This window comes from Rhinoderma darwinii, chromosome 1 (genome assembly GCF_050947455.1).
Source record: "Rhinoderma darwinii isolate aRhiDar2 chromosome 1, aRhiDar2.hap1, whole genome shotgun sequence".
In the NCBI taxonomy this organism is placed as follows: Eukaryota; Metazoa; Chordata; class Amphibia; order Anura; family Rhinodermatidae; genus Rhinoderma; species Rhinoderma darwinii.
The window spans coordinates 451,362,496-451,390,455 of NC_134687.1; the positions used below are offsets into that span (position 1 = coordinate 451,362,496).

Consider the following 27,960-nt stretch of genomic DNA (forward strand, 5'->3'; position numbering starts at 1 on the left):
ATAAAGAGTCATACTGACAGTCATGCCATAAATGCGTATATTCAAAAAAGGACAGAGACCTGGAGCTGTATCTCCAGAAGGATATATACAACCTGAACAGTATAATATGGACCCTGGTCGAAAAATGGTATGCAGAAAAGACTAAGTAGCCAACACTGAGTAGTCAATGTGAATGAGGAGGTATAGAGACCAGGATATCACCTAAAGTAACAATAGGTCCCAGAAGCCATACCAACCAATGTATTGCATGCCAAGCCAAAAAAAATATTGATAAATGTCCACAGCAACTAAAAAACAATGCCAGAATTGCTGTTTTTTTGGTCACTTTGTCTTCCAAAAATTCAAATAAAAAGTGATCAAAAAGTCGCATGTATCCAAAAATGGTGCCTATAAAATCTATACCTCGTCTCGCAAAAAATATGCCCTCATACAGCTCCATCGATGAAAAAATTAAAAAGTTATGTCTCTCACAACTTGGCGACAGAAAAAATACATTCTCTTTCCAAAAGTAATTTTATTGTGCAAAAAGTTATAAAAAAGTTCTATAAGTTAGGTATCGCCGGAATCGTACTGACCTGCAGAATAAAGGTAACATGTAGTTTATAACGCATGTTGAATGCTGTATAAAAAAACCTCAAAAACACCAAAAAAGGCCATACTTACGAATGGACACAGCCAGGTCAGAAACGCTGATGAAGGAGAGTAAGCAGGTGCTTTAAATAATAATAGCCACTCCCACTAGTCTTGAGGGGAGTGGTGTGTGGTGCATGGGATGTGTAGTAAGAAATAATAAATGAATAGTGTATGTGCAAGTGTAATAATATTAGTGAAATATAGGGGGCAGTAATGAGTAAAGTGCCTCAATACAAATAAATGAATAATGGGGTGCAAGTGTGTGAAACATGGAGGGATAGTGTATAAGTCATGAGGCGCAACGTGTATAGCAAGGTAGAAGCCTATTTGTGACGCCTTGATAATTCATAGAGCGGGCTACCCTGCTTGCTAAGCCAAACAACAACACACCATGCTCTCCCAGCATCAAAGACCCGGCTGTGTCCAAAAGAAGCAAATATAAGTAATAATGAAAAATATCTGGGGTATTAGTGATCATTTTGGCCAAAAGGACGCAAGCTCGCAATCCACGACAAGGATCCCCAGACTTGCGAGTCCCTAACTCCCTAACTGGAACAAAAAGCTCCTGTTGCACAGACAAAACAGATAAAAACAAGGGGACATATATACAAAAACACCAAAAAAGGCCATACTTACAAATGGACACAGCCAGGTCAGAAACGCTGATGAAGGAGAGTGAGCAGGCGCTTTAAATAATAATAGCCACTCCCACTAGTCTTGAGGGGTGTGGTGTGTGGTGCATGGGATGTGTAGTAAGAAATAATAAATGAATAGTGTATGTGCAAGTGTAATAATATAAGTGAAATATAGGGGGCAGTAATGAGTAAAGTGCCTCAATACAAATAAATGAATAATGGGGTGCAAGTGTGTGAAACATGGAGGGATAGTGTATAAGTCATGAGGCGCAACGTGTATAGCCAGGTAGAAGCCTATTTGTGACGCCTTGATAATTCATAGAGCGGGCTACCCTGCTTGCTAAGCCAAACAACAACACACCATGCTCTCCCAGCATCAAAGACCCGGCTGTGTCCAAAAGAAGCAAATATAAGTAATAATGAAAAATATCTGGGGTATTAGTGATCATTTTGGCCAAAAGGACGCAAGCTCGCAATCCACGACAAGGATCCCCAGACTTGCGAGTCCCTAACTCCCTAACTGGAACGAAAAGCTCCTGATGCACAGACAAAACAGATAAAAACAAGGGGACATATATACAAAAACACCAAAAAAGGCCATACTTACAAATGGACACAGCCAGGTCAGAAACGCTGATGAAGGAGAGTGAGCAGGCGCTTTAAATAATAATAGCCACTCCCACTAGTCTTGAGGGGTGTGGTGTGTGGTGCATGGGATGTGTAGTAAGAAATAATAAATGAATAGTGTATGTGCAAGTGTAATAATATAAGTGAAATATAGGGGGCAGTAATGAGTAAAGTGCCTCAATACAAATAAATGAATAATGGGGTGCAAGTGTGTGAAACATGGAGGGATAGTGTGTAAGTCATGAGGCGCAACGTGTATAGCCAGGTAGAAGCCTATTTGTGACGCCTTGATAATTCATAGAGCGGGCTACCCTGCTTGCTAAGCCTAACAACAACACACCATGCTCTCCCAGCATCAAAGACCCGGCTGTGTCCAAAAGAAGCAAATATAAGTAATAATGAAAAATACCTGGGGTATTAGTGATCATTTTGGCCAAAAGGACGCAAGCTCGCAATCCACGACAAGGATCCCCAGACTTGCGAGTCCCTAACTCCCTAACTGGAACGAAAAGCTCCTGATGCACAGACAAAACAGATAAAAACAAGGGGACATGTATACAAAAACACCAAAAAAGGTCATACTTACAAATGGACACAGCCAGGTCAGAAACGCTGATGAAGGAGAGTGAGCAGGTGCTTTAAATAATAATAGCCACTCCCAGCCACTTTTTTGCACTGGTCATCGAGCAGTTTTATTGGTTGCGTTGATATCTGGATTTTTTGCGAACATTTTTTTCTCTTTAACCCCTTCCCGCCCAATCACGTACAGTAACGTGATGAAAACTGGTATCTTAACGCCTTTTCACGTTACTGTTCGTGATGGAGATGGAGCTGGCTCAGGTGCTGAGCCAGCGACATCACTGCCGGATGACAGCTGTATGTTACAGCTGTCACCCTGAGGTATCGGCCAGGACCGGAGCTAGTATCCGATCCGGCCGATTAACCCCTCAGATGCTGCGTTCAATAGAGATCGCAACATGTGAGGAGTGATCGCTGGGTTGCCGGTGGCTGCAAAGGCGATCGGAGGCCTAATAATTACCTCCCGGTATGCCAGCAACGGAATCCTCCTATGCCCCGTCGTCGGCGGGACGCAGGAGGCTTCCGGTACCATCGGCAAGATGTCACCAGCTCAGCTTCCGGCTCAGAAGCTGTGCCAGCGTCATCAGCAGTGGCTGTCCGCTGTATGTTACAGCGGACACCCCGATCTATCGCCAGGAACCGGAGCTAGCTCCGATTCCTGCCATTAACCCCTTCGATGCAGCAATCCATTGTGATCACTTCATCCTAGAGGTTTGTAGCAAATCGGCAGCCTTGCCATGCGATGGCAAGGCTGGCGACTGCTACTATGGCAACAGGAGTCGTAAAAATGGCTTCCTGTCTGCCATTACAGAAGCGGATTAGGCCCCGCCCAGAGGCGGAGCCTGATCGGCTTGCTGTCAGTGAACAACTGACAGTTCCAATACATTGCACTACATAGGTAGTGTAATGTATTAGAACATCAAACAAACAGTTGGACCTTCAAGTCCCCTAGTGGGACTAAAAAAAAGTGTAAAAAAAGTACAAATAAAAGTTGTAAAAAATACAATAAAAGTTTCAAGTAATAAAATAAAACACAAACTCCCCCTTTTTCCCTTATCAAGTCATTTATTATTGAAAAAAATAATAAACCATACATATTTGGTATCGCTGCGACCGTAATGCCCTAAACTATAAAAATATTATGTTATTTATCCAGCGCAGTGAATGCCATAAAGAAAACAACTAAAAAACAATGAATACCTATATAAAAACCAGACCTAATAATAAACGTTATGGTAAACGTCCACACATATCAAAGAAGAGCAAACAATTAATACCTATAACTGTATGTGAGGACAGATATTAGCACCCCTAAGGGAAAAAATAAAACCAAGTACAGCCAAAAATTTGCAAAAATTATACATCCTTTATTACAATAAATACAAGAACATGTTGGCCATCAAGACCTAAAACCACAAACAATTTAAAATATGCACAGTGGACAACATAAGGCTACTGACAAATGGCATATATACAAATAATCAGAAAATGCCATAAAGAGTCATACTGACAGTCATGCCATAAATGCGTATATTCAAAAAAGGACAGAGACCTGGAGCTGTATCTCCAGAAGGATATATACAACCTGAACAGTATAATATGGACCCTGGTCGAAAAATGGTATGCAGAAAAGACTAAGTAGCCAACACTGAGTAGTCAATGTGAATGAGGAGGTATAGAGACCAGGATATCACCTAAAGTAACAATAGGTCCCAGAAGCCATACCAACCAATGTATTGCATGCCAAGCCAAAAAAAATATTGATAAATGTCCACAGCAACTAAAAAACAATGCCAGAATTGCTGTTTTTTTGGTCACTTTGTCTTCCAAAAATTCAAATAAAAAGTGATCAAAAAGTCGCATGTATCCAAAAATGGTGCCTATAAAATCTATACCCCGTCTCGCAAAAAATATGCCCTCATACAGCTCCATCGATGAAAAAATTAAAAAGTTATGTCTCTCACAACTTTCCAAAAGTAATTTTATTGTGCAAAAAGTTATAAAAAAGTTCTATAAGTTAGGTTTCGCCGGAATCGTACTGACCTGCAGAATAAAGGTAACATGTAGTTTATAACGCATGTTGAATGCTGTATAAAAAAAAACTAAAAAACGATGCCAGAATTGCTGTTTTTTTGTCACGTTGCCTCCCAAAAAAAGGATAACAAGTGATCAAAAAGTCGCATGTACCCAATATAGTACTAATTACAACTACAGCTCGTCCCGCAAAAAAAACAGCCCTCATACCACTACGTCGATGAAAAAATAAAATAAGTTAAGGCTCCAATAAGTCAGGAAAGAAAAATATCCAGTTGTGCAGCCCGAGGAGAACATTTCTTCTGTTTCAAAAGGCAATGTATCAAGGCACTAAAATTAGGGAACCAGGAAGGGGAGGGCCCAAACATATCCGCTGGAAGCGAGGGTGCCCGTATTATACCAGGACAACACTTTCCCGGCAAAATGACCCAAACTACAAAGGTGCGGCGTGTGGACCATAAGGGGGATAAGGAAGGACATTTATCAGTGCGACCTGTGCAGAAAGGATTGCTTCACAGCGTAACACACATCATTACCTTATTATTATACTACCTGACTATGTCCCTGATATACTCTGCCCAGCTCACATATACCCCACATTATAAACAGAAACACCAGTAAGACTCCAAACAAAACTATTACCAAGCAAAATCCACGCTCCAAAAGCCAAATGGCGCTCCCACCTATCTGAGCCCTACAGTGTGCCCAAACAGCTATTTACTTCCACATATATGGCATCGCCATACCCGGGAGAACCCTTTTAACAATTTTTGAGTGTGTGTCCCCAGTGGCACAAGCTGGGAATGACATATTTGCCACGGAATTGGCATATCTAGGGAAAAATTTAATTTGCACCTTCCGCAGCGCAATCATTTATGGAAAAGACACGTGGGGTGAAAATGCTCACTACACCCCTTAATAAATGCCTTGAGGGGTGCAGTTTCCAAAATGGGGTCACTTGTCAGGGGTTTCTTTTATTATTTCATATCAAAGCCTCTGCAATTTTGAACCAATACTTTATATGTCGTCAAATTAGGCCTCAATTTTACATGGTACGCCTCAATTGTGGCGTATCATGGGGCTTTGTGCGCCACAGCACAGGACTCCATCTATAATGATGGAGTCCTTGCACTCATGGGTTATACACGGTCATCTGCAGACAGCGAGTAACCCCTTGTACGCCAGTCAGAGTGCAGGAATCCCTGCACTCTGGCTGCCTTAGTGTTACTCACGGTCATTGCATGACCAAGAGTTAAATGGCGGCCGACTACTTATTAGCGAAATAGCCGGCCGCCATTTTGAAGAATTTGCCAGAAAAGAAACGTACCGTGCTCCTTCATGGCCAGCTTCTTAAACAGCAGCGCTGTCTGTCTCCATTCTACTCCCAGAAGCACGCAAATAGGCAGAGGAGGTGGAGCTGCCTTTTATAGCGGATGAAGTACAATGTCTGGATCCCTGCGCAGCGCCGATGCTTGCTAAAGGTGCAGGTTGAGGTGCAGGTTGAGGAGGGCTCTCATGGCACCCCGGTTTGAAAACACTGCCATAGTTTTCCCCCTGAAATGTGTAATGCACTTATAGTCACACAACCGAAACTTGGCAAACCTCAAGAAAACCCTGCCAATTTCTATCCCATAGCCTTACTTAAAGAGGTTGTTCACAGGACAGGTCATCAGTATACGATCGGTGGGGGTCCGACACCCAGCACCCGCACCGATCAGCTGTATCGGCTGCCTGCGGACCCCGGATGTCATTGCGCAGTATGCAGTGTACGGAGCTGGAAGCAGTTAGCTCCGTACATTGCATAGTGGCCGTGCTGCGGAACTGCAGCTCTGCTCCTATTTGTCAAGGAATCACTACTTGAGCCATTCCCCAGAGTTCAAGTTTATGGTATTGCTATATGAGCAATTCCCCAAAGATAGCTGGAGACTGTTTGGATCAAGCATGCAGGAAAATCAGCTACCTCGAGTCTGTCACCATTCTGGTCAGCTCAGTCTAAGGCTACTCTATGGTCATCGCCATAGCCCACTGCAATGCAGGTTGAATTTGGCTGCATAGGACTCAGGTTCCTTTTACAGAATACGGTGTTGGACAGGAGGTGCATTTTCAGGCAATACCAGAACGGATAACCAGACAAGCCAGAGGGGTAATCAGCAAGTGGAGTACAAAACCAGGATATACTAAAAGTCCAAACAGTCAGGGTGATACAGGGAGTAACCAGGAGCTTGATCAGACACATGAATACACAAGAAAATCACAAGCAACAATTAGAGAACTGAACAGATTAAAATACTCCACCCTTGGCCCTAATAGGTGCAGAGTGAGAAATAGGAGTGGCTCTGCAACTCAAACCAGGGCTTCACAGAAGCTTGACTAGTCATGACAACCCAAAAGTGACAGACGTTTCCCAACGCCTCATACACATGACCGCGTGCACCGGCCGAGTCCCGTCAGTGATCCGAGGAAAGACAGAATATGTCCTATCTTTCCTTGGATCAGAGACTCAGATAATTTTTCACAGACCCTATTCACCAGCTAAAGTAAATGGGTTCGTGAAGACTATCGGGTGCCACTTGGACGCCGTCAAAAACAGCCCGAGTGGCACAACAGTTGTGTGCATGAGGCGTAACACCTTTCACTTGAATAGGAGCAGAGCTGCAGTATTGCAGCTCTGTCGCTATTCCGTGACCGGAGCCAATTGCTTTCGGCATGGACGTCCGATGCTCAGAACCAGCCAGAGCAGCTGATCGGTGCGGGGTTCTGATGACGGTGAATAGGTCATTAGTTGTCCAGTAGTGGGCAACCCCTTTCATTCTAACCTTAACTTTTACTATTTGAACATTCTCCCAACAATCGTTCATAATTATTAGGTAGGATTTAGATCTAGAATACCTTCTCTGCTACAATCTATTTATTCGGAGAAGGTGTTCGCTAATTTCCCCAGGGGCTATTCGAAAGCCACTTAAAAAATTTGGGATATAAGGGTATGATCACACGCCCTGTGTATGCGTTTTACGCCTCGAATTACACCTGAAAAAACGCCCCTAATACGCCTGCAAACATCTGCCCATTGCCTGCAATGGGTTTTCCGATGTTCTGTTCCCACGAGCCTTTATTTTACACGTCGCTGTCAAAATACGGCGCGTAAAATGACGGCTCATTAAAAGAAGTGCAGGACACTTCTTGGGAGGTTTTAGGAGGCGTTTTTCATTGACTCCATTGAAAAACAGCTCCAAAAACGGCCGTAAAAAACGCGAGTTGTTAAAAAAACTTTGAAAATCAGGAGCTGTTTTTGCCTGAAAACAGCTCCGTATTTTCAGACGTTTTTAGTCTGGTGTGTGAACATACCCTCAGGTTCCTTTTTGGATGCAATTATGGCCCTATACATATCTCCTCAGGCCACAGTATATACATTGGGATTCCTGTCTGAAGCCTTCTACTTTACAAACGGCACAAGACAAAGATGTCCCCTTTCTCTAATAATCTTTGCAATGATTATGAAACCCATTCTATATAAGATCAATCCAGATCACTTTAAAGGCGTGATAAATCCAAATTGTGGGTCAAACTCTAATCAAACTGTAGCGCCCATGGCCGCGGGCCGTCGGGTTTACTCACCTCCCGACGCCCGCAGCCATGGATCTGTGAGCGCTGGCCTCCGTCTCCCTCCTAGGAGATGCAAGTGCTCACTTCCGCTCTGTTTGGCTGGGTCCCGTAGGGTGCGCGCGCACGCTTGCGCCCGGCCTTAAAGGGCCAGCGCGCGCAATTAGGAAATCGTCATCACAATCAACTGCCACGATTTCCTGGTCTATAAGAAGGACCCTGGCCTTCTAATCCTTGCCTGAGCGTTGTTAGTCTTTCCCAGTCTGTCTCGCAAATGGTTCCTTAGTGTCTCCCGTTCCAGCTGTTACCCGTGCCCTGTTACCGTTCCTGTAGTCCGTATTATTCCTGTGCCTACCAGCGTTCAAGTGTTTTCCGCCACGTCAAGTGTCATCTGCCACGTCAAGTGCCATCTGCCACGTCAAGTGCCATCTTCCACGTCAAGTGTCTTCTGCCACGCCAAGTGCCATCTGCTACGTCAAGTGCCATCTGCCACGTCAAGTGCCACCTGCCACGTCTAGTGTCTTCTGCCACGCCAAGTGTCATCTGCCACGTCAAGTGTCTACCGCTTCATCGGATACTGCCCGCCACGTCTGGCGCCACTTGCCGCACCTGCCTATATCCGTGCTGAAGCCACAGCCACCGCCCGGACTATTTCAGGTACCCGAGCATTACTGTCTGCCATTTACTTCCGCATAGACTGTGACCTGGTTAGCTGCCTCCCCGCTACGGCGGAGCGGCCTAGTGGGTCCACATACCCTATGCCCGTGACAGTACGCTCAGGCCATGGAACCCGCTGGCCAGCCCAAGACCCCAGTACAGAAGATTCAGACAGAGATGCATGACCTACGCACACGTCAGGATCAACTCCTTGAGGCGGTGAATTCTATCCTTGTCCGCCTGGATCTACTCGCTGTTTCACCTCCGGTTCTTCCCCCTGAAGCTGTTGCCGTGCCACTGCCTGTTGCTCCCCCTGTTTGTTCCGGATCCTCAGTTCCTCTGCCTCTTCCTCCTCGCTACGACGGTGATCCCAGAGCATGTAGAGGATTTCTCAATCAATATACGGTACATTTTAGGCTACGGCCTCATCTCTTCCCCTCCAAGGAGGCCAAAGTGGCATTTATTATCTCCCTCCTCGCTGGCAAGGCCCTCGCATGGGCGAACCCAATCTTGGAGCAACAAGGACCTGTATCCTCTGACCTAGCCTTGTTCCTGCAGTCCTTTCGTGCCATGTTCGAGGAGCCGGGTCAAACATCCTCTGCCGCAGCCAATCTGTTGACCCTCAAGCAAGAAGGCTCCACAGTAGGGGAGTATGTGATCCCCTTCCGTACCCTAGCAGCCGAGCTGGCATGGAACAATGAGGCACTGGTGGCGACCTTCTGGCAGGGACTGTCCTCTCACATCAAGGACGGACTGGCAGACCGCGACCTTCCTTCTACCTTGGATGCCCTCATCCTGTTAGCCTCCCGGGTTGATATGAGAATCCGGGAGCGCTCTCAAGAGGTTCGTCAGGAGAGCCGGGTCCACAGACCAGCACCCTCTGCCCAGAGACCACTATTGTCCACTCTTAGTGCGCTACCTGAGGAACCCATGCAGGTAGACAGAGTCTGGTTATCTGAACAGGAGAAGCAGCGCAGACGCTCCTCTGGACTTTGTATGTATTGTGGCCTCAAGGGTCATTTTGTGCGCCAATGCCCACAGAAACCGGGAAACTCCAGTACTTAGGGTTGGTCGGAGAGGCAACTCTAGGTGGAACGTCTCCAAACATTAAAACCTCTTCCAAATTATCGATACCTGTGGCCATCGTCACCGGACAGACATCACATCCTTCCTCCGCCTATCTTGACTCTGGAGCGGCTGCTAATTTTATCCACCAGGATCTAGTGGATCGGTTTCAACTACCCACAGTCCGTCTGGAGAGACCCCTGGCAGTTGCCTCTGTGAATGGTCTACCGTTGCCTGATCCGATCATGCTCATCACTGAGCCGTTGACACTACGGGTCGGAGCTCTTCACTCAGAACAGATCACCTTCCTGGTACTACCCAAGGCTATCAATCCTATCCTGCTGGGTCAGCCATGGCTCCGTCTACACGCCCCGACACTCGACTGGAGTTCTGGAGAAGTTCTTCAATGGGGTTCCAGATGCCATAGCCATTGCCTGTCACAAGTCCGTCCTGTTGTGCCCCCTCTGCCTCAGTCACTCTCCGATCTACCTTCTCAGTATGCCAGTTTTGCGGATGTCTTTTGCAAACGAGAGGCTGAGACGTTGCCTCCACATCGGAATTATGACTGTCCCATTGAACTGGTTCCCAATGCTTCTCTTCCCCGTGGACGAGTATATCCTCTCTCCTTGCCAGAGACTTTATCGATGGCAGCCTATATCAAGGAGAACTTGGAGAGGGGTTTTATTTGAAAATCTTCCTCCCCGGCCGGGGCAGGCTTCTTCTTCTTCGTTAAAAAGAGAGATGGATCTCTCCGACCCTACATTGACTACCGTGGTCTCAATCCGATCACGGTCGAGAACAAATACCCGTTGCCACTCATTTCCGAGCTGTTTGATCGCATACGAGGAGCCGAAAAATTTTCCAAGATAGATCTGCGGGGGGCCTATAATCTAATCCGGATTCGCCGGGGTGACGAATGGAAGACGGCATTTAACACCCGTGATGGGCACTACGAATACCTAGTGATGCCCTTCGGACTGTGTAACGCTCCCGCAGTATTTCAGGAGTTCGTTAATGATATCTTCCGAGATCTCCTCTATATGTGTGTTGTAGTTTATCTCGATGATATTCTAATTTTCTCCCCAGATCTGATGACCCATCGGAGGCATGTTCGTCAAGTTCTACTGCGACTAAGAGAGAATAGCTTGTATGCCAAGTTAGAGAAATGTACCTTTGAAAAGAGGTCTTTGCCCTTCCTGGGCTATGTCATCTCGGATCAAGGCCTTAAGATGGACCCTGAGAAGTTAAAGTCTGTCCTGGAATGGCCACGTCCTCAAGGCCTAAGGGCCATGCAGCGGTTCCTGGGTTTCGCCAATTTCTACCGGCAGTTTATTCCGAACTTTTCTTCTCTGACGGCCCCCATCTCTACCCTTACCAAGAAGGGTGTGAACGCCAAGGTATGGACTCCAGAGGCAGAGTCCGCATTCATTAGCCTCAAGAAAGCCTTCACTTCAGCTTCGATCCTCTGACGTATCTCGGCAGTTCTCACTAGAAGTGGACACTTCCTCTGTTGGTGCAGGCGCACTTCTGTTCCAGAGGAGCTCCAAAGGAAAGGCAGTAGTATGTGGCTATTACTCAAGATCCCGTAGGGTGCGCGCGCACGCTCGCGCCCGGCCTTAAAGGGCCAGCGTGCGCAATTAGGAAATCGTCATCACAATCAACTGCCACGATTTCCTGGTCTATAAGAAGGCCCCTGGCCTTCTAATCCTTGCCTGAGCGTTGTTAGTCTTTCCCAGTCTGTCTCGCAAATGGTTCCTTAGTGTCTCCCGTTCCAGCTGTTACCCGTGCCCTGTTACCGTTCCTGTATTCCGTATTGTTCTTGTGCCTACCAGCGTTCAAGTGTCTTCCACCACGTCAAGTGTCATCTGCCACGTCAAGTGCCATCTGCCACGTCAAGTGCCATCTGCCACGTAAAGTGTCTTCTGCCATGCCAAGTGCCATCTGCCACATCAAGTGCCATCTGTCACGTCAAGTGCCACCTGCCACGTCTAGTGTCTTCTGCCACGCCAAGTGTCATCTGCCACGTCAAGTGTCTACCGCTTCATCTGATACTGCCCGCCACGTCTGGCGACACTTGCCGCACCTGCCTCCATCCATGCTGAAGCCACAGCCACCGCCCGGACTATTTCAGGTACCCGAGCATTAATGTCTGCCATTTACTTTCGCATAGACTGTGACCTGGTTAGCTGCCTCCCCGCTACGGCGGAGCGGCCTAGTGGGTTCACATACCCTCTGCCCGTGATACAAACACTAATCTTTACTTTTTTGGGACCACTCCCTCTAAGATCAATTATTGGCTTCAACCTTTTTTTCACACTAACTTAAATCTCAGAACTTATCTATCCAAGTTGTGATGCTTAAAAAACGCCTAATCTTATCCTTTAATTTCTAAACACCCACTATCAATATATTAGAGGCAGGAATACCTTAAAAGATAACTAAACGTTTGACAAACTTCTGACATGTCATAGTGACATGTCAAAAGTCTTTGATTGGTGGTGGGGGGCCTAGCACTGCAACCCCCACCAATTGCTAGAACGAAGCAGCTGAAGTGCTCGTGTGAGCGCTCAGCCGCTTCGTGTCTGTTCGGCTTTTTCTGGAAATAAATGTATCGTGTACGGTCTCAATAGAAAGTCTAGGAGAAAGTCTATTCAAAATTGTGGAGTGATAATGTTTTTGTATCTATTTTAGATTTTATTTGGCTTGCACAAGAACAAGTTGTCATTTATTTTTCAAATTAGATATCTGTTATATAAGTTCCGACCCCCAAACACATCTCACGGACTTATTTGAACTATGGTATTGGTTAAATATGAGGCCTTTCACATGATATCTTATTTTAAATAACGCAGACATGTATCCCCTTTTGTGTATACCCAGTAAATAAGATTAAGATCTCACTATTTATTTCACATCTCTCAACAATGGTCAAATTCTTTTGTTGTAGTTTCTAAGTACTCCGAATACAAAAGTCATCTTGAAGTAACAAGAAAAATTCCAATAGAAAAGTAATTGAATCCAGCTGTAATGTCGGGGTAGGGAGACAGACAGGTGAGCCCTAATCTACCCGCCACTCAGTCCCTGCCTACTTGCACGGCCCGTCCTAGGTGACAGCGTACAACTGGGCGACGGTCCCTACGCTCAATAAGTGAACGACAGACAAACAGACAAGGGTACACAGAAGCTAAGGGAAATGGGGCAGTTGCCCACGGCAACACCGTGAGCAACAAGAGTAGTGAACGAGCCGAGTCAAACCAGGAGTGTACGAGGTACCAAACGCAGAGCAGGAGCGTAGTCAGTAAAGCCAGGGTCAATTTGAAGCAGAGGTCAATAGTACAAGCAGGAACAGCAGAGCCAGGAAACAAGACAGAATCACAGGCAAAGACAAGAAGCAAGTGAAGGTATACATAGACTGAGGGTGGGAGCTAGAACCGTCTGGCCAGGCTGTGATAGGTTCTCCCACTCCTCAGCCTACCAGCCTGAGTGGTAGCAGATCGAGTCACTCTATCAGACCTAGGAGCAGATGCAGACTGATTAACCACGGACGTCGACACAGAAGCTGTGTCTGGCAGATCCTTTACTCCAGCACTTGGTTAATAAAACTTCAAATTTTATTGAAACATTAAAAATCACCCCACGCTTCTGACTTTTAATATGTTTCAATAACATTTGAAGTTTTATTTTTCAAGTGCTGGATTCAATTACTTTTCTATTGGACTTACCCTACACCAGCCAGTCCTGCTTGTTCATCCGGGCATCTCAAGCCGGCAGTCTCTACAAATCCTTATTGTTCGCCTGGGTGAGCTGTTCAATTACTCTATTTTGTTACTATAAAAAAAATAATAATACCATATTGATCGTGTATCACACTTGAAACTTGCAAGAATTTTTATAAACCAGGAGATATCTCATTTGTGTTGTTAAGCGTTACAGTATGACCAAAGCTCTAACCATCATATAAAGTGATTTCTCCTCACTAAGACAAGAAGTGATATATCTATAATCCTAAACACTTTACTCACCCCTCATCCCCCTCCCCTTTTTTCTCTTCTTACCCTCAAATGTTTTTATTATATGTGCACTTAAATATTGCATATCTTATCTGAATAATATGCTCAATACCTTATAGGTCAATATTTTTGGTATAATAAAAATGTTCTCGTCCAATGAAACAATAATGAAAAAAATATATTATGTCTGCTGAGTGGTTGTTGCTTTAGATATAAACATATTCATTTGCTATTTATATTTACTATATAATTTTTTTGTATGTATGTTTTTTTGTATTAAATTTGCTTTTGACATGTGTCTAAGTCTCTTAAAATAGCAAGTAAGGTGGTTTTGAACTGATTTTGCATGGGGGAGCTCTATTTCCTAATCTGCCTAGAGCATCAAAACATTTTGCTCCGGCCCTGGCACAAGTACATGTATACCAGCCTTGTGCGCCAAAAACTGGTGCGCATCTTAAATGAATGTATCGCATTTTGACACCCCTCTTAGCTCCACCCATTTTCCTAGACAGTTTCCAAAAATGTAAAGGTAGGCACTAAAGTGTCTAAAACACAAAATAAATTTGGCATGCAAGTAAACTTCCCCTGGTTTGTGAAAACTTATCACAAGTACATGTATACCAGCCTTGTGCGCCAAAAACTGGTGCGCATCTTAAATGAATGTATCGCATTTTGACACCCCTCTTAGCTCCACCCATTTTCCTAGACAGTTTCCAAAAATGTAAAGGTAGGCACTAAAGTGTCTAAAACACAAAATAAATTTGGCATGCAAGTAAACTTCCCCTGGTTTGTGAAAACTTATCACAAATTACATACCCTGTGTGAACATTTCTGTAGTACTAAAATAATTTTTTTCCTAGGTCTGGACAAATAATTTTTACATTTTACAGTAGGAGGTAAATTATTGTTTTCAAAACACACCATACAGACTGTAGAACCTATTTCTCAAGTGGTAGCAATACCTTCCAATTAATCACTGATTGACCTGGTTCTTCTTTAACATGCGGGTGTGCAGTGGGTGAGGTATGTATTTCAGTACCACTAAAAGACCTGTGCCCCTATATAGTGCCAGTCACAGTGCTCCAATGAAGTTCCAATTATAGCGTGTGCCTCATATAGTGCCAGAAACATTATACCCCCAATGCCAGCTAGTGAGCCCCCAGTGTGTAACGTCTATGGCCGAGGGCCATCGTTCAGACTTACCCTCTGACGGCCCCGGCCATGGACATCTGTCTTCCCAGCGACATCTCCCTCCAGGGAGACGCCGGCACTCACTTCCGCGTTCTCGGACTGGTTCCCGCAGGGTGCGCGCGCTTGCGCGTGCACGGCCTTAAAGGGCCAGTAGGCGTCCAGCTGTCATCGTTCAATAATTAGCCCAAATGGCTGCTGGACTATAAAAAGGGGCTCCACCCACTTGATCCTTGAATGAGCGTTGTTGTCTACCTAAGTTTTTCTTGCAAATGGTCTCCCAGTGTTTTCCTGCTCCCAGTGTTACCCATTCCTGCTGCCTGTATCCTGTATCCCGTGCTATCGAAGCTACTGTGAAAGTCAAGTTGTGTCTTCCGCTGCATCCACGGTGCCACCTGCTGTGAAAGTCAAGTCGTGCCTTCCGCTACTGTCTACATTGCCTCAGGTACCCGTTCTGGACTATAGACATTGTTTTGTACTTTGTTGGCCAGCTGCTATCCCGCTACGCGGTACGGCCCAGTGGGTCCACACCCTGCGCCGTGACAGTACGCTCAGGCCATGGACCCCGCTGGCCAATTCAAGGGCCTGTCATCCTCCCAAGCTATGCAGGCGGACCTGCAGGATCTGCAAGCACGACAGGATCAACTCCTTGTGGCAGTAGACTCCACGGCACAGCAGCTAGGGGTGCTAGCTACTTCCTTCACTGCTCATATTCAAGATCCTCCAATCAACCCTCCTGCTACACCTCCTGTCAGCCCCGATTCGGACCCTCGGTTCTCGCTGCTATTGCCACCTCGGTTCCATGGAGACGCAAGTTCGTGCAGGGGGTTTCTGAACCAATGCCATATCCACTTCAATCTGCATGCCCGAGCATTTCCTTCGGACGGAGCCAGGATTGCCTTCATTATATATCTACTTGCCGGCAAGGCCCTGGCATGGGCGAATCCAATCTGGGAACGACAGGGACCCGAGACTTCAAGGGGTTCGTTCGGTTGTTCAGGTCCGGATTTGAGGAGCCTGGACGAGTCTCGTCGGCAGCCACTGCTCTATTTAACCTGCACCAGGAGGACGCCTCCGTGGGCGAATACACCATCCAGTTCCGGACCTTGGCAGGAGAATTGTCCTGGAAAAATGAGGCCTTGGTAGCATCCTTCTGGCATGGCCTATCACCTGAAATCAAGGACGAACTTGCTGCTCGAGATCTACCAGCTGTCTTTGACGACCTGATTCTACTGGCTACTCAAGTGGACATAAGGCTCAGGGAAAGATCTCAAGAGATTCTACAAGAGAGACGGCTTCCTAGACTGGCACCCAACTTCCAGCAACCCCTCTTGCCTTGTTCTTCCACTGCGCCCGAGGTTTCCGATGCAGGTGGATCGGCTTAAACTGTCCATTCAAGAAAAACAGCGTAGGCGCACCTCTGGACTTTGTCTATATTGCGGCCTCACTGGCCATGTCGTGCGTCTGTGTTCCCAGAGGCCAAAGAAACCCCAACGCCTGGGATTGGTTGGAGAGACAACCCTGGGCAGTACAGCATTTAATAGAGAACTCTCCTCCAAACTGTTCATTCCTGTGACCATCGCTGGCGAGAGACCTCATCCAGTCTCTGCCTAATTGGACTCTGGCTCCGCAGCCAATTTCATCTGCCAAGACCTTGTGGATCTTCTTCAATTGCCCACTGTTCTGCTGGAGAGACCATTGATAGTTGCCTCGGTAGATGGACTGCCTTTGCCTGACCCAGTGTTGTCTGTGACTAAGCCATTAAGACTTCAAGTGGGAGCTCTTCATTCTGAGCTCATCCCCCTGTTTGTCCTGTCCAAGGCCATCAACCCCATGATGCTGGGTTTGCCTAGGCTCCGTCTACACGCCCCAGTCCTGGATTGGAACTCCAGAGAGGTTCTCCAGTGGGGCCCCAAGTGTGCCTTCTCCGCATCAGTCATTGGCAGGGTTGCCTCCTTGTTACTCTCAATTTGCTTATGTCCTCAACAAGAAGGAAGCAGAGACATTGCCACCACATCGAGCATATGATTGTCCTATCGACTTGGTTGTTGATTCATCCCCTCCTCGCGGTAGAGTATACCCTCTGTCCTTGCTAGAGACCCAGTCTATGTCAGCCTACATTAAAGAGAATCTGGAGAGGGGCTTCATACGAATGTCTTCATCCCCGGCCGGAGCCAGGTTTTTTTTTGTCAAGAAGAAGGATGGATCCCTCCGACCCTGCATTGACTACCGAGGTCTCAACCAGATCACGGTGAAGAACAGGTACCCATTGCCTTTGACTTCAGAACTCTTTGATCGCATACAGGGGGCGAAAAAATTTCCAAGCTAGACCTGTGGGGGGGCTTACAATCTAATCCGGATCCGTCAGGGTGACGAGTGGAAGACTGCATTTAACACACGTGATGGACACTACAAATATCTGGTCATGCCCTTCGGCCTGTGTAACGCCCCCGCGGTGTTTCAAGAATTTGTCAATTACATTTTTTAGTTATCTCCTCTATGTCTGTGTTGTGGTGTATCTCGATGACATTTTGATTTTTTCCCAGATCTTGTGACTCATCAGGGTCATGTCCACCAGATGTTGCTTTGATTAAGGGAGAATCATCTTTACGCCAAGTTGGAGAAGTGTGCGTTCCAAGAGAAGTCTCTACCCTTCCTTGTCTATATCATCTCTGATCAGGGTCTCAAAATGGACCCTGAGAAGGTCAAGGCTGTCCTGGAGTGGCCACGCCCCCAAGGCTTAAGGGCCATACAACGCTTACTGGGATTTGCCAACTTCTACAGACCGTTCATTCCCAACATCTCTTCTTTGACAGCCCCCATCTCTACCCTTACTAAAAAGGGCATGAATGCCAAGGTATGGACTCCAGAGGCGGAAGTCGCATTTAAAACCTTAAAAAAGGCTTTCACGTCAGCCTCTATTCTTCATCATCCTGATGTATCCCTACAGTTTTCGTTAGAGGTGGACGCCTCCTCTGTTGGTGCTGGTGCACTTTTGTTCCAGAGTGGTTCGAAAGGCAAGACGGTGGTATGTGGTTACTACTCCAAGCTGTTTTCTCCCGCAGAGCGCAACTACTCGATTGGGGATCCGGAGTTACTGGCAATCAAGCTGGCCCTGCGTGATTGGAGACACCTACTAGAAGGTGCAGTTCATCCTATCCTGGTCTTCACGGAGCACAAGAACCTGACCTATCTACAGACAGCTCAACGGCTGAATCCTCGTCAAGCCAGGTGGCCATTGCTTTTTGCACGGTTCCGGTTCGAACTCCACTACCGACCTGTCGACAAGAATGTGAGGGCCAAGGCCTTGTCAAGGTCATTTGAAACAGAGGACACTGTGGAGTCCCCACAGAATATTATCGATCCTTCCTGCATCTATTCTGTTAACTCTCTGCAAGTTAGAGACATTCCTCCGGGAAGGACTTTTGTATGTCTGGTAGACAGAGGAAGAATCCTTCGCTGGGGTCACAGTTCCAAGCTGGCAGGTCATGCGGGTGACCGTAAGACCCGAGACCTAATCGCCCGTCAGTTCTGGTGGGCGACGCTGCCCAAAGACGTCATGGACTTTGTCTCCTCCTGTACGGTGTGTGCAGCAAACAAAGTTGCCCACTCCAGACCAGCAGGTCTGCTCCAACCACTGCCTGTGCCCGATGCCCCCTGGCGGCATGTTGCAACGGACTTTGTCACAGATCTACCTCTCTCTGTGGGATGCAGTGTGATCTGGGTTGTGGTGGATCGGTTTTCAAAAATGGCTAATTTTGTTCCTCTGACTGGCCTGCCTTCTGCTGCTCGACTGGCCGACCTCTTCGTTCAACACATCTACCATCTGCACGGCTTGCCTCTGCATATTGTCTCGGATCAAGGGGTCCAGTTCCTCGGTGTAAAGTTGGACTTCTCCTCGGCTTATCATCCTCAGTCCAATGGACAAGTCGAAAGGCTTAACCAAATTATGGAGAACTATCTGCTGCACTTTGTCTCGAGATGGCATGATAACTGGGTGCAGCTGCTCCCGTGGGCTGAGTTCTCATATAATAACCATACCAGTGAGTCCACCACCTCCAGTCCATTATTCATAGTCTACAGCCAACATCCTCGAATACCTCTGCCTGTCTCTACAATGTCCCAGGTGCCTGCAGCTGACTCTACCTTCAGGGACTTTCTGCAGATATGGCAACAGACACGATCTTCTATTCTGCTGGCGGTGGACCGCATAAAGAGAAAGGCAGACACTAGAAGATGAGAGCCTCCCCAGTTTCTTCCAGGTACAAAGGTCTGGCTGTCTTCCAGGAATATCCGGCTGAGGGTGCCATCTTGCAAGTTTGCTCCCAGGTTCCTCGGACCCTTCAAGATCCTGCTACAGATCAATCCTGTGTCATACAAGCTTCGACTGCCTCCTACCCTCAAGATCCCTAACTCCTTCCATGTCTCCTTGCTGAAACCCGTGGTCCTGAATAGCTACTCCAGGACTCCTAGTTCTGCAGTGGCTCCTGGCAGTTAGTCTGGAACTTTCAAAGTAAGGGAGATCCTGGCCACCAAGAAAGTGGGAGGAAGAACGTTTTATTTGGTGGATTGGAGGGGATTTGGTCCAGAAGAGAGGTCGTGGGAACCAGAGGAGAACATCGATGCCCCTGTCCTCGTGAAGAGATTTCTCTCCCACTCTGGCCACAAGAAGAGGGGGCGTAAGAGGGGGATACTGTAACTTCTATGGCCGAGGGCCGTCGTTTAGACTTACCCTCTGACGGCCCCGGCCATGGACATCTGTCTTCCCGGCGACATCTCCCTCCAGGGAGATTCCGTCACTCACTTCCGGGTTCTCAGACTGGTTCCCGCAGGGCACGTGCGCGCGTGCATGGCCTTAAAGGGCCAGTACGCGTCCAGCTGTCATCGTTCAATAATTAGCCCAAATGGCCACTGGACTATAATAAGGGGCTCCACCCACTTGATCCTTGCCTGAGCATTGTGGTCTACCTAAGTTTGTCTTGCAAATGGTCTTCCAGTGTTTTCCAGCTCCCAGTGTTATCCGTTCCTGCTGCCTGTATCCTGTATCCTGTGCTATCGAATCTACTGTGAAAGTCAAGTCGTGTCTTCCGCTGCATCCACGGTGCCACCTGCTGTGAAAGTCAAGTCGTGCCTTCCGCTACTGTCTACATTGCCTCAGGTACCCGTTCTGGACTATAGACATTGTTTTGTACTTTGTTGGCCAGCTGCATCCCCGCTACGCGGTATGGCCCAGTGGGTCCACACCCTGCGCCGTGACACAGTGCCTTTTAAAAAGCACTCCAAGTGCCCTTCCCAGTGTCCTCTCAATGGTACCATAGCCCTATAGCGTTTATAACGCCCACTCAATGCAAACAATGACCCCCCACATTGCCAGAATTCCTCTTATCATGTAAGTCACAGTCCTTCTATGGCCAACTAAACCTTCACCCCAGTTTTAGCTACACTGTCCCCTAAGTACCAGCCACCGCTGTATTAAATACTCACCTCCACCTGTTCCCTTAGCCCTGAAGTCTCTGTTATTACGTGAGTGCCCCTTCTAAGTAGCTCACATGTAACTTCCCCTTCTTGTGTCAGAGATTGTTTATGTAGTGGTCACAGCACTGCCTTGTCCTCCCCCCTTTCCTTCCAGTGGTCACAGCACTGCCTTGTCCTCCCCCCTTTCCTTCCAGTGGTCACAACACTGCCTTGTCCTCCCCCTATCCTCCCAGTGGTCACAACACTGCCTTGTCCTCCCCCTTTCCTTCCAGTGGTCACAGCACTGCCTTGTCCTCCCCCTATCCTCCCAGTGGTCACAGCACTGCCTTGTCCTCCCCCTTTCCTTCTACTGGTCACAGCACTGCCTTGTCCTCCCCCCATCCTCCCAGTGGTCACAGAACTGCCTCCCCCCCCCAGTTATCACTGCAATATCTTGTTCTCCTCTTTCCCCAATTATGAAAAGTTTAGTGTCTTGTTCTCCTACCCTCGCAGTGTTTACAGAAATGCCCTTACCCGTGGTACTTACTTTTTATACAATCCCACAGTACATGTTTTACTTGTGAAGCTACATGTTAGCAGTCTATTCCTGACTGCTTTATGTAGCTTCCAGTTCCTACATAGGTCTATATTAGTTGAACATATGGATTGTTCTGTGCCCTCTTTGCCCGGCAGGAGCCGTCAGTATGCTATCATTAACTGTCTGTGCATATAGCACTGTGAGGAAGTAAAGAACCCAACTGCAAATGCTAGAGACACTATCACTAAGGTCAATTTTATCATCATCATGGTGATCTGGTTTGGTCCAGCTTTAATCTCATGCTTTTTTAGAATTTACTCTAATTGACATTTCACTACAGCATTCTTTAACAAACACAATTGTCAAACAGAGTATATAGCACAATGTTCATACAGAAGTGCAATATAAAAGGGTACAGAGGACCATATTCATTTTCCTCCTTATCTAGGTGTTTGCATAAGCCAACACACCCCTTTCCTATTGATATTTTAGTAGCATCTGAAGATCAGTGGCCAAGCTTCTATTGCAGTTTGCTTCAAATCTTAATCTCTGTGCATCATGTCTTGGACAGTTCTTCTCCTGATTGCTTCTTATTGTTCCTGTAAGATATTTACATTAGTTTCATCAGCTTTCCCCAGGAACTGCTACTTCTGTTTCTATAACACGCTTTACTTTCTTTTCAGATTGTGCGGCTCAGTTCACGGTGATTCAGGATGACACAACATCAGTGACTCCTGGAAAGAGCATTCGTCTGACTTGTAGTCAAAGTGGAGGTTCTGTAGCTCCAGGCAATCACCCAACCTGGATATATCAGAGTATGGGGAGCGTTCCTAAACTTATAGTGAGTAGTGATGGGAGCAGTAACCATAATGTTAAACCACCTGGAGCATCAACTCGATTCACAGGATCAATATCTGGTGGATCGGCCGTCTTATCAATAAGTAATGTACAGTCTGAAGATGACGGGGAGTATTACTGCACTCTATATTCTGGTGGATTATGCACAGTGGTTACACATTATAGAGAAGTAGTACAAATTAGTCATGCAGCATAAACTCAAGTCACACCATGAACTTCTACTGTTAACATACCTCTCAACATATCACTAGAAAGGCCACTTTAATGGCTTCAATGGCAGGTTAAATTACACTGAAGGGTGGCTGCTTATTATTATTATAATTGCTGAAAGATTACCTTTATTAAAGGGGTTGTCTGGTTAGAAAACCCACTTTCAAATATTCTTTCAGGGAATTCTGAGTTAGTAGGTGTGAGGTCCCGGTTCAGGACCCTCCTTCTTAGCCAAAGTGGAAAAGATCCACCAGGGATGTCATAATTAAACTGTTCTGTACACTAGCCCACCGGGGATGTTATTATGCACCACTTCACTGCCCTATATCAGAGGCGTAGCTAGGTTCTCCTGCACCCGGGGCAAAGATTCAGATTGGCGCCCCCCCAACCTATTTCCCGACATCTCCTTCCCCCTCGCCATGTTTGCTTTCTCTACCAATCAATTTTCTTAATGTAACTCGAGTATAAAAGCATTTCTACATTTTACAAGCGATATAGTTATATAATGTAATTAACATAAAAATAAATTAAAAGAAAATAAATTAAAGAGGCTACACACAGCCCCCTGTAGATAGCACCACACACAGCTCCCCTTGTAGATAAAGCCCCACACAGCCCCTCTCTTGTAGACAGCGCCACACAGCCCCCCTTGTAGATATTGCCACACACAGCCCGCTTCTGCCCTAGTAGATAGTGGCACACTCCCCCCCTTGTAGATAGTGCCACACACAGCCCGCGGCCCTTTTTTAAATAGCGCCACACTTCCCCCTTGTAAATTGTGCCACACCCCCCCTTTTAAATAGCGTCACACCCCCCTCGTACTTAGCGGCACACTGTGAACAGAGCGGGGAGTGGTAGCCTACCGCTACCACTCTCCGCTCTGCCTAGTTTGACTTACCGGAGGAGCCGAGGAGGTCATGCGGCCCAGGCAGAGGCGGAGTTCCTTCTGACTAGGGTGGTCACAGCCTGGGCCGGCCTTAGCTTGGATGGCGCCCTGTGCGGGCCTCTCTATTGCCGCCCCCTACACAAACCAAAAATTAACCACATATATGGACACGCTGGAACATACTGTATATACTGTACATACATAAAGACAGATATTTAGACATACAGGCAAATATACATACACAAATCTGGAATACATACATACAGGTAAATATATAGACGTACAGACACATATACACACACACAGACCGGCAGATAAATACACAGACAGGGAAATATACAAATATATAAAAGACACATATATACAAGCACAAAGACACATTCACAAACAGACCCATACATACGCACACAGGCACATATGTACACAGCACAGATAATATAGTAGATGTTACCTGCAGTCCTATGTAACAACACAGAAAACACAGTGATAACTCTCTGAGTACATATATTGTTGTCGATTTCACGTGCAGTCCTATGTAACACCACAGATAACACACAGTAATAACTGAGTACAGATAATGTAGTAGTGTTACCTGCAGTCCTATTTTAAAACCCCACAGATAATGTAGATGTTACCTGCAGTCCTATGTAACGCCACAGATAACACATTGATAATGTTCTGAGTACAGATAATATAGTTATGTCACCTGCAGTCCTATGTAACACCACAGATAACACAGTGATAACTCTCTGAGTACAGATAATGTAGTTATGTCACCTGCAGTCCTATGTAACACCACAGATAACACACAGTGATAACTCTCTAAGTACAGGTAATGTAGTAGATGTTACCTGCAGTCCTATGTAACACCACCGATAACACACAGTGATAACTCTCTGATTACAGATGATGTGGTAGATGTTGCCTGTAGACCTATGTAACACCACAGATAACACAGTGATAACTCTCTGAGTACAGATAATGTAGTAGATGTAAGAGACAAACACATGCAGACACACACACACACACACACACACACATACACACACACACACACACACACACACACTGTAACATATACACATACAAACACAGAGACGCACACTGTATACACACTACACACACATATACGCACAGACACTCACCATGTCTCCTTGCTGACAGGATCACAGGTCAGGACGGGCTGTGGGCGGAGTTTCCTCCTCTGCTTCTCGGCTGTTATTTACTCCATATGTGTAACAGCAGAGCACAGAGTAAAGTTAGAGCCCAGTGGCGCCCCCTACATGCTGGGAGGGTGCAGTACGGGAGTGGACCAATCCCCTGACGTGTGTCATCTGACCTCATGTCACTGACTTAGGCAACCCAGGCCACCAATAGTTTCTGGCAATGAGGTGCTTGGTACCCAGGATGCCTGGATGACCAGATAGTGCGGAGTCATGATTTTCCCTAAGGACCCTTAGCCGGAATTGCAGGGGAACAAACAGCTTGTTCTCAGGAAGGTTCCCGGGAGCTGAACGTTGATCAGCAGCAATTTCAGAGACTAAATCAGAATATATAGAGGAAATGATTATACCTGGAGGCAAAATACAAGCAGGATCTTCCTCCGAAGGAGGGCTGGCCATGAAGCTACGCAACAGTGCATCAGCCTTAATATTTTTAGACCCAGCCCCATAGGTAACCAAAAAATTGAATCTGGTAAAAAATAACGCCCATCGAGCTTGTATCGGGTTTAGCCTCCGGGCAGATTCTAGGAAAACCAGATTCTGGTGCCTAGCCCCCTCCAAGAAGTGGCGCCACTCTTCAAATGCCCATTTAATGGCTAAGAGTTCGCGGTTGCCAATGTCATAGTTACTCTCAGTGGGCGAGAACTTCCTGGAGAAGTAGGCACAGGGACGGAGATGGGTGAGGGACCTGGTACCCTGGGACAAGACAGCACCCACTCCCACCTCGGAGGCGTCAACCTCCACGATGAATGACTCCAATTGGTTAGGCTGAATCAGCACTGGGGCCGAGATAAAGCACTTCTTAAGGACCTCAAAAGCCTGAACCGCCTCCGGAGGCCAGTGGAGTAGATCAGCACCCATGCGAGTAAGGTCCGTAAGAGGCTTAACGATCACCGAGAAGTTAGCAATAAATCTCCTGTAATAATTAGCAAACCCCAGGAAGCACTGTAACGCCTTCAGGGAGGCAGGTTGGACCCATTCAGCCACAGCGTGAACCTTGGCAGGGTTCATGCGGAATTCATGAGGAGTGAGGATTTGACCCAAAAATGGTATCTCCTGCACCCCAAACACACATTTTTCGGTTTTAGCAAACAGTTTGTTTTCCCGAAGGGCCTGGAGAACCTTCCTGACATGCTCAATGTGGGAGGACCAGTCCTTGGAAAACACAAGTATGTCATCAAGGTACACTACAAGAAATACCCCCAGGTAGTCACTTAAAATCTCATTTATGAAATTCTGGAAGACCGCGGGAGCATTACACAACCCAAAGGGCATGACGAGGTATTCGAAATGACCTTCGGGTGTGTTAAACGCAGTCTTCCACTCATCCCCCTCTCTGATGCGGATAAAGTTATAAGCCCACCGAAGATCAAACTTAGAGAACCATTGGGCCCCCTGAACCTGATTGAAGAGATCATGAATCAAAGGAAGGGGATACTGGTTCCTTACAGTGACCTTATTCAAGTTTTGGTAATCGATGCAAGGCCTAAGACCACCATACTTCTTCCCTACGAAGAAGAAGCCAGCACCTACCGGAGAAGTAGAGGGGCGAATGTAACCCTTGGCCAGGCTTTCCTGGATATATTCTCTCATGGCTTCACGTTCGGGACAAGAGAGATTAAATATCCTACCCTTAGGGAGCTTAGCTCCTGGTACCAAATCGATTGCGCAATCGTATTGTCTATGAGGAGGTAACTCTTCGTAGGCCTTTTTAGAAAAAACATCAGCAAAGTCCTGAATAAACTCAGGTAGAGTGTTCACCTCCTCAGGGAGAGAAATAAAATTAACAGAAAAACATGACGCCATGCATTCATTACCCCATTTGGTAAGATCCCCAGTATTCCAGTTAAATGTGGGATTATGCATCTGCAACCAAGGAAGGCCTAAAACCAAATCGGACGATAATCCCTGCATCACCAGTACAAAGCACTGCTCGAAATGAATGGAGCCAACCATGAGTTCAAATACAGGGGTATGCTGCGTAAAATAACCATTAGCAAGTGGAGTGAAGTCGATACCCACTACCGGGACAGGTTTAGGCAAATCAATCAATGGCATAGCTAGAGACATAGCAAATTCCACAGACATAATATTAGCAGAAGACCCTGAATCCACGAAGGCACTGCCGGTAGCAGACCTACCCTCAAAAGAGACCTGAAAGGGAAGCAAGGGATCTTATTAGGTTTCATATTTAGGGGAAATACCTGTGCACCCAAGTGACCTCCCCGATGATCACTTAGGCGCGGAAGTTCTTCCGGCTGCTTATTCTTACGCCTAGGACAGTTGTTCACTTGATGCTTGTCATCCCCACAGTAGAAGCAGAGACCATTCTTCCTGCGGAGCTCTCTACGTTGTTGGGGAGACACGGAGGCCCCGAGTTGCATTGGTTCATCCGAGTTTTCCGTGGAAGAACGAAGAAACGGAACCTCGGGAGCCATCATGGGGGAGCCAGAGGAGAAAGCACAAAAACGTTCAAGTCGTCGTTCCCTGAGACGTCGGTCAAGACGTACCGCTAAAGCCATAACCTGATCTAGAGAGTCAGAAGAGGGATAGCTAACTAACCGGTCTTTCAGGGCGTTCGATAGACCCAATCTAAACTGGCACCTCAAGGCAGTGTCATTCCACCGAGAAGCTACACACCACTTCCTAAAGTCAGAACAGTACTCCTCAACGGGTCTCTTACCCTGCGTAAGGTCACCAGCTGACTCTCGGCAAAGGCAGTCTTGTCAGTCTCGTCATATATGAGCCCGAGAGCAGAAAAAAAAAGATCAATGGAGGAAAGTTCAGGGGCGTCAGGAGCCAAGGAGAAGGCCCATTCTTGGTGCCCGTCCTGGAGCCGGGACATCGGGACATAATTATACCAACTCGCTGGCTCTCAAAACCTGAGGAGTGGGGCCTTAGACGGAAATAGAGCCTACAACTCTCCCAAATGGAGAAAAAAGTCTTCCGGTCCCCTGAGAACCGGTCAGGCAACTTGAGGTGGGGTTCAAGAGGTGAGGTGGGGGGCACTACCAGGGTGGCATCATGCTGGTTGCCCCTCTGAGCCAGGGCTTGGACCTGTAGGGAGAGACCCTGCATTTGCTGAGCCAGGGTCTCAAGGGGGTCCATAGTTGTGTCAGGGACCAGGGTAGAAAAGGTATATGGGCCTGTGATTTTGTAATGACTGGGTAGGGAGACAGACAGGTGAGCCCTAATCTACCCGCCACTCAGTCCCTACCTACTTGCACGGCCCGTCCTAGGCGACGGCGTACAATTGGGCGACGGTCCCTACGCTCAATATGTGCATGACACACAAACAGACAAGGGTACACAGAAACTAAGGGAAATGGGGCAGTTGCCCACGGCAACACCGCGAGCAACAGCAGTAGTGAATGAGCCGAGTCAAACCAGGAGTGTACGAGGTACCAAATTCAGAGCAGGAGCGTAGTCAGTAAAGCCAGGGTCAAAATGAAGCAAGGTTAATAATAATAGCAGGAGCAGCAGAGCCAGGAAAAATAGGAAAATCACAGGCAAAGGACAAGCAACAACTGAAGGTATAAATAGTTCGAGGGCGGGAGCTAGAACCGTCTGGCCAGGCTGTGATAGGTTCTCCCACTCCTCAGCCTCCTAGCCTGAGTGGTGGCAGATGGAGTCACTCTATCAGACCTAGGCACAGATGCAGACTGATTAACCACGGGCGTCGACACAGAAGCTGTGTCTGGCAGATCCTTTACAGACCGGTTCCCATTAAATATACAATGAATTGCAACAATTACATCTGCCC

The 27,960-nt window shown here is 46.9% G+C and overlaps 2 protein-coding genes across 2 annotated transcripts in view; both read left to right on the forward strand.

Annotated features, from left to right (window-relative positions):
- Window positions 1–27,960, forward strand: part of LOC142657153 (immunoglobulin lambda-1 light chain-like) — a 542,745-nt gene that overhangs the window by 335,570 nt on the left and 179,215 nt on the right. The window lies entirely within an intron of this gene.
- LOC142657142 (immunoglobulin lambda-1 light chain-like) overlaps window positions 21,546–27,960 on the forward strand; it is a 182,518-nt gene continuing 176,103 nt past the window's right edge. The window contains exons 1-2 of the mRNA XM_075832194.1: window positions 21,546–21,621; window positions 21,704–22,019. Of these exons, the coding sequence (XP_075688309.1) occupies window positions 21,579–21,621; window positions 21,704–22,019 (359 nt within the window). The 5' untranslated portion in view covers window positions 21,546–21,578. The remainder of the gene's footprint in view (window positions 21,622–21,703; window positions 22,020–27,960) is intronic.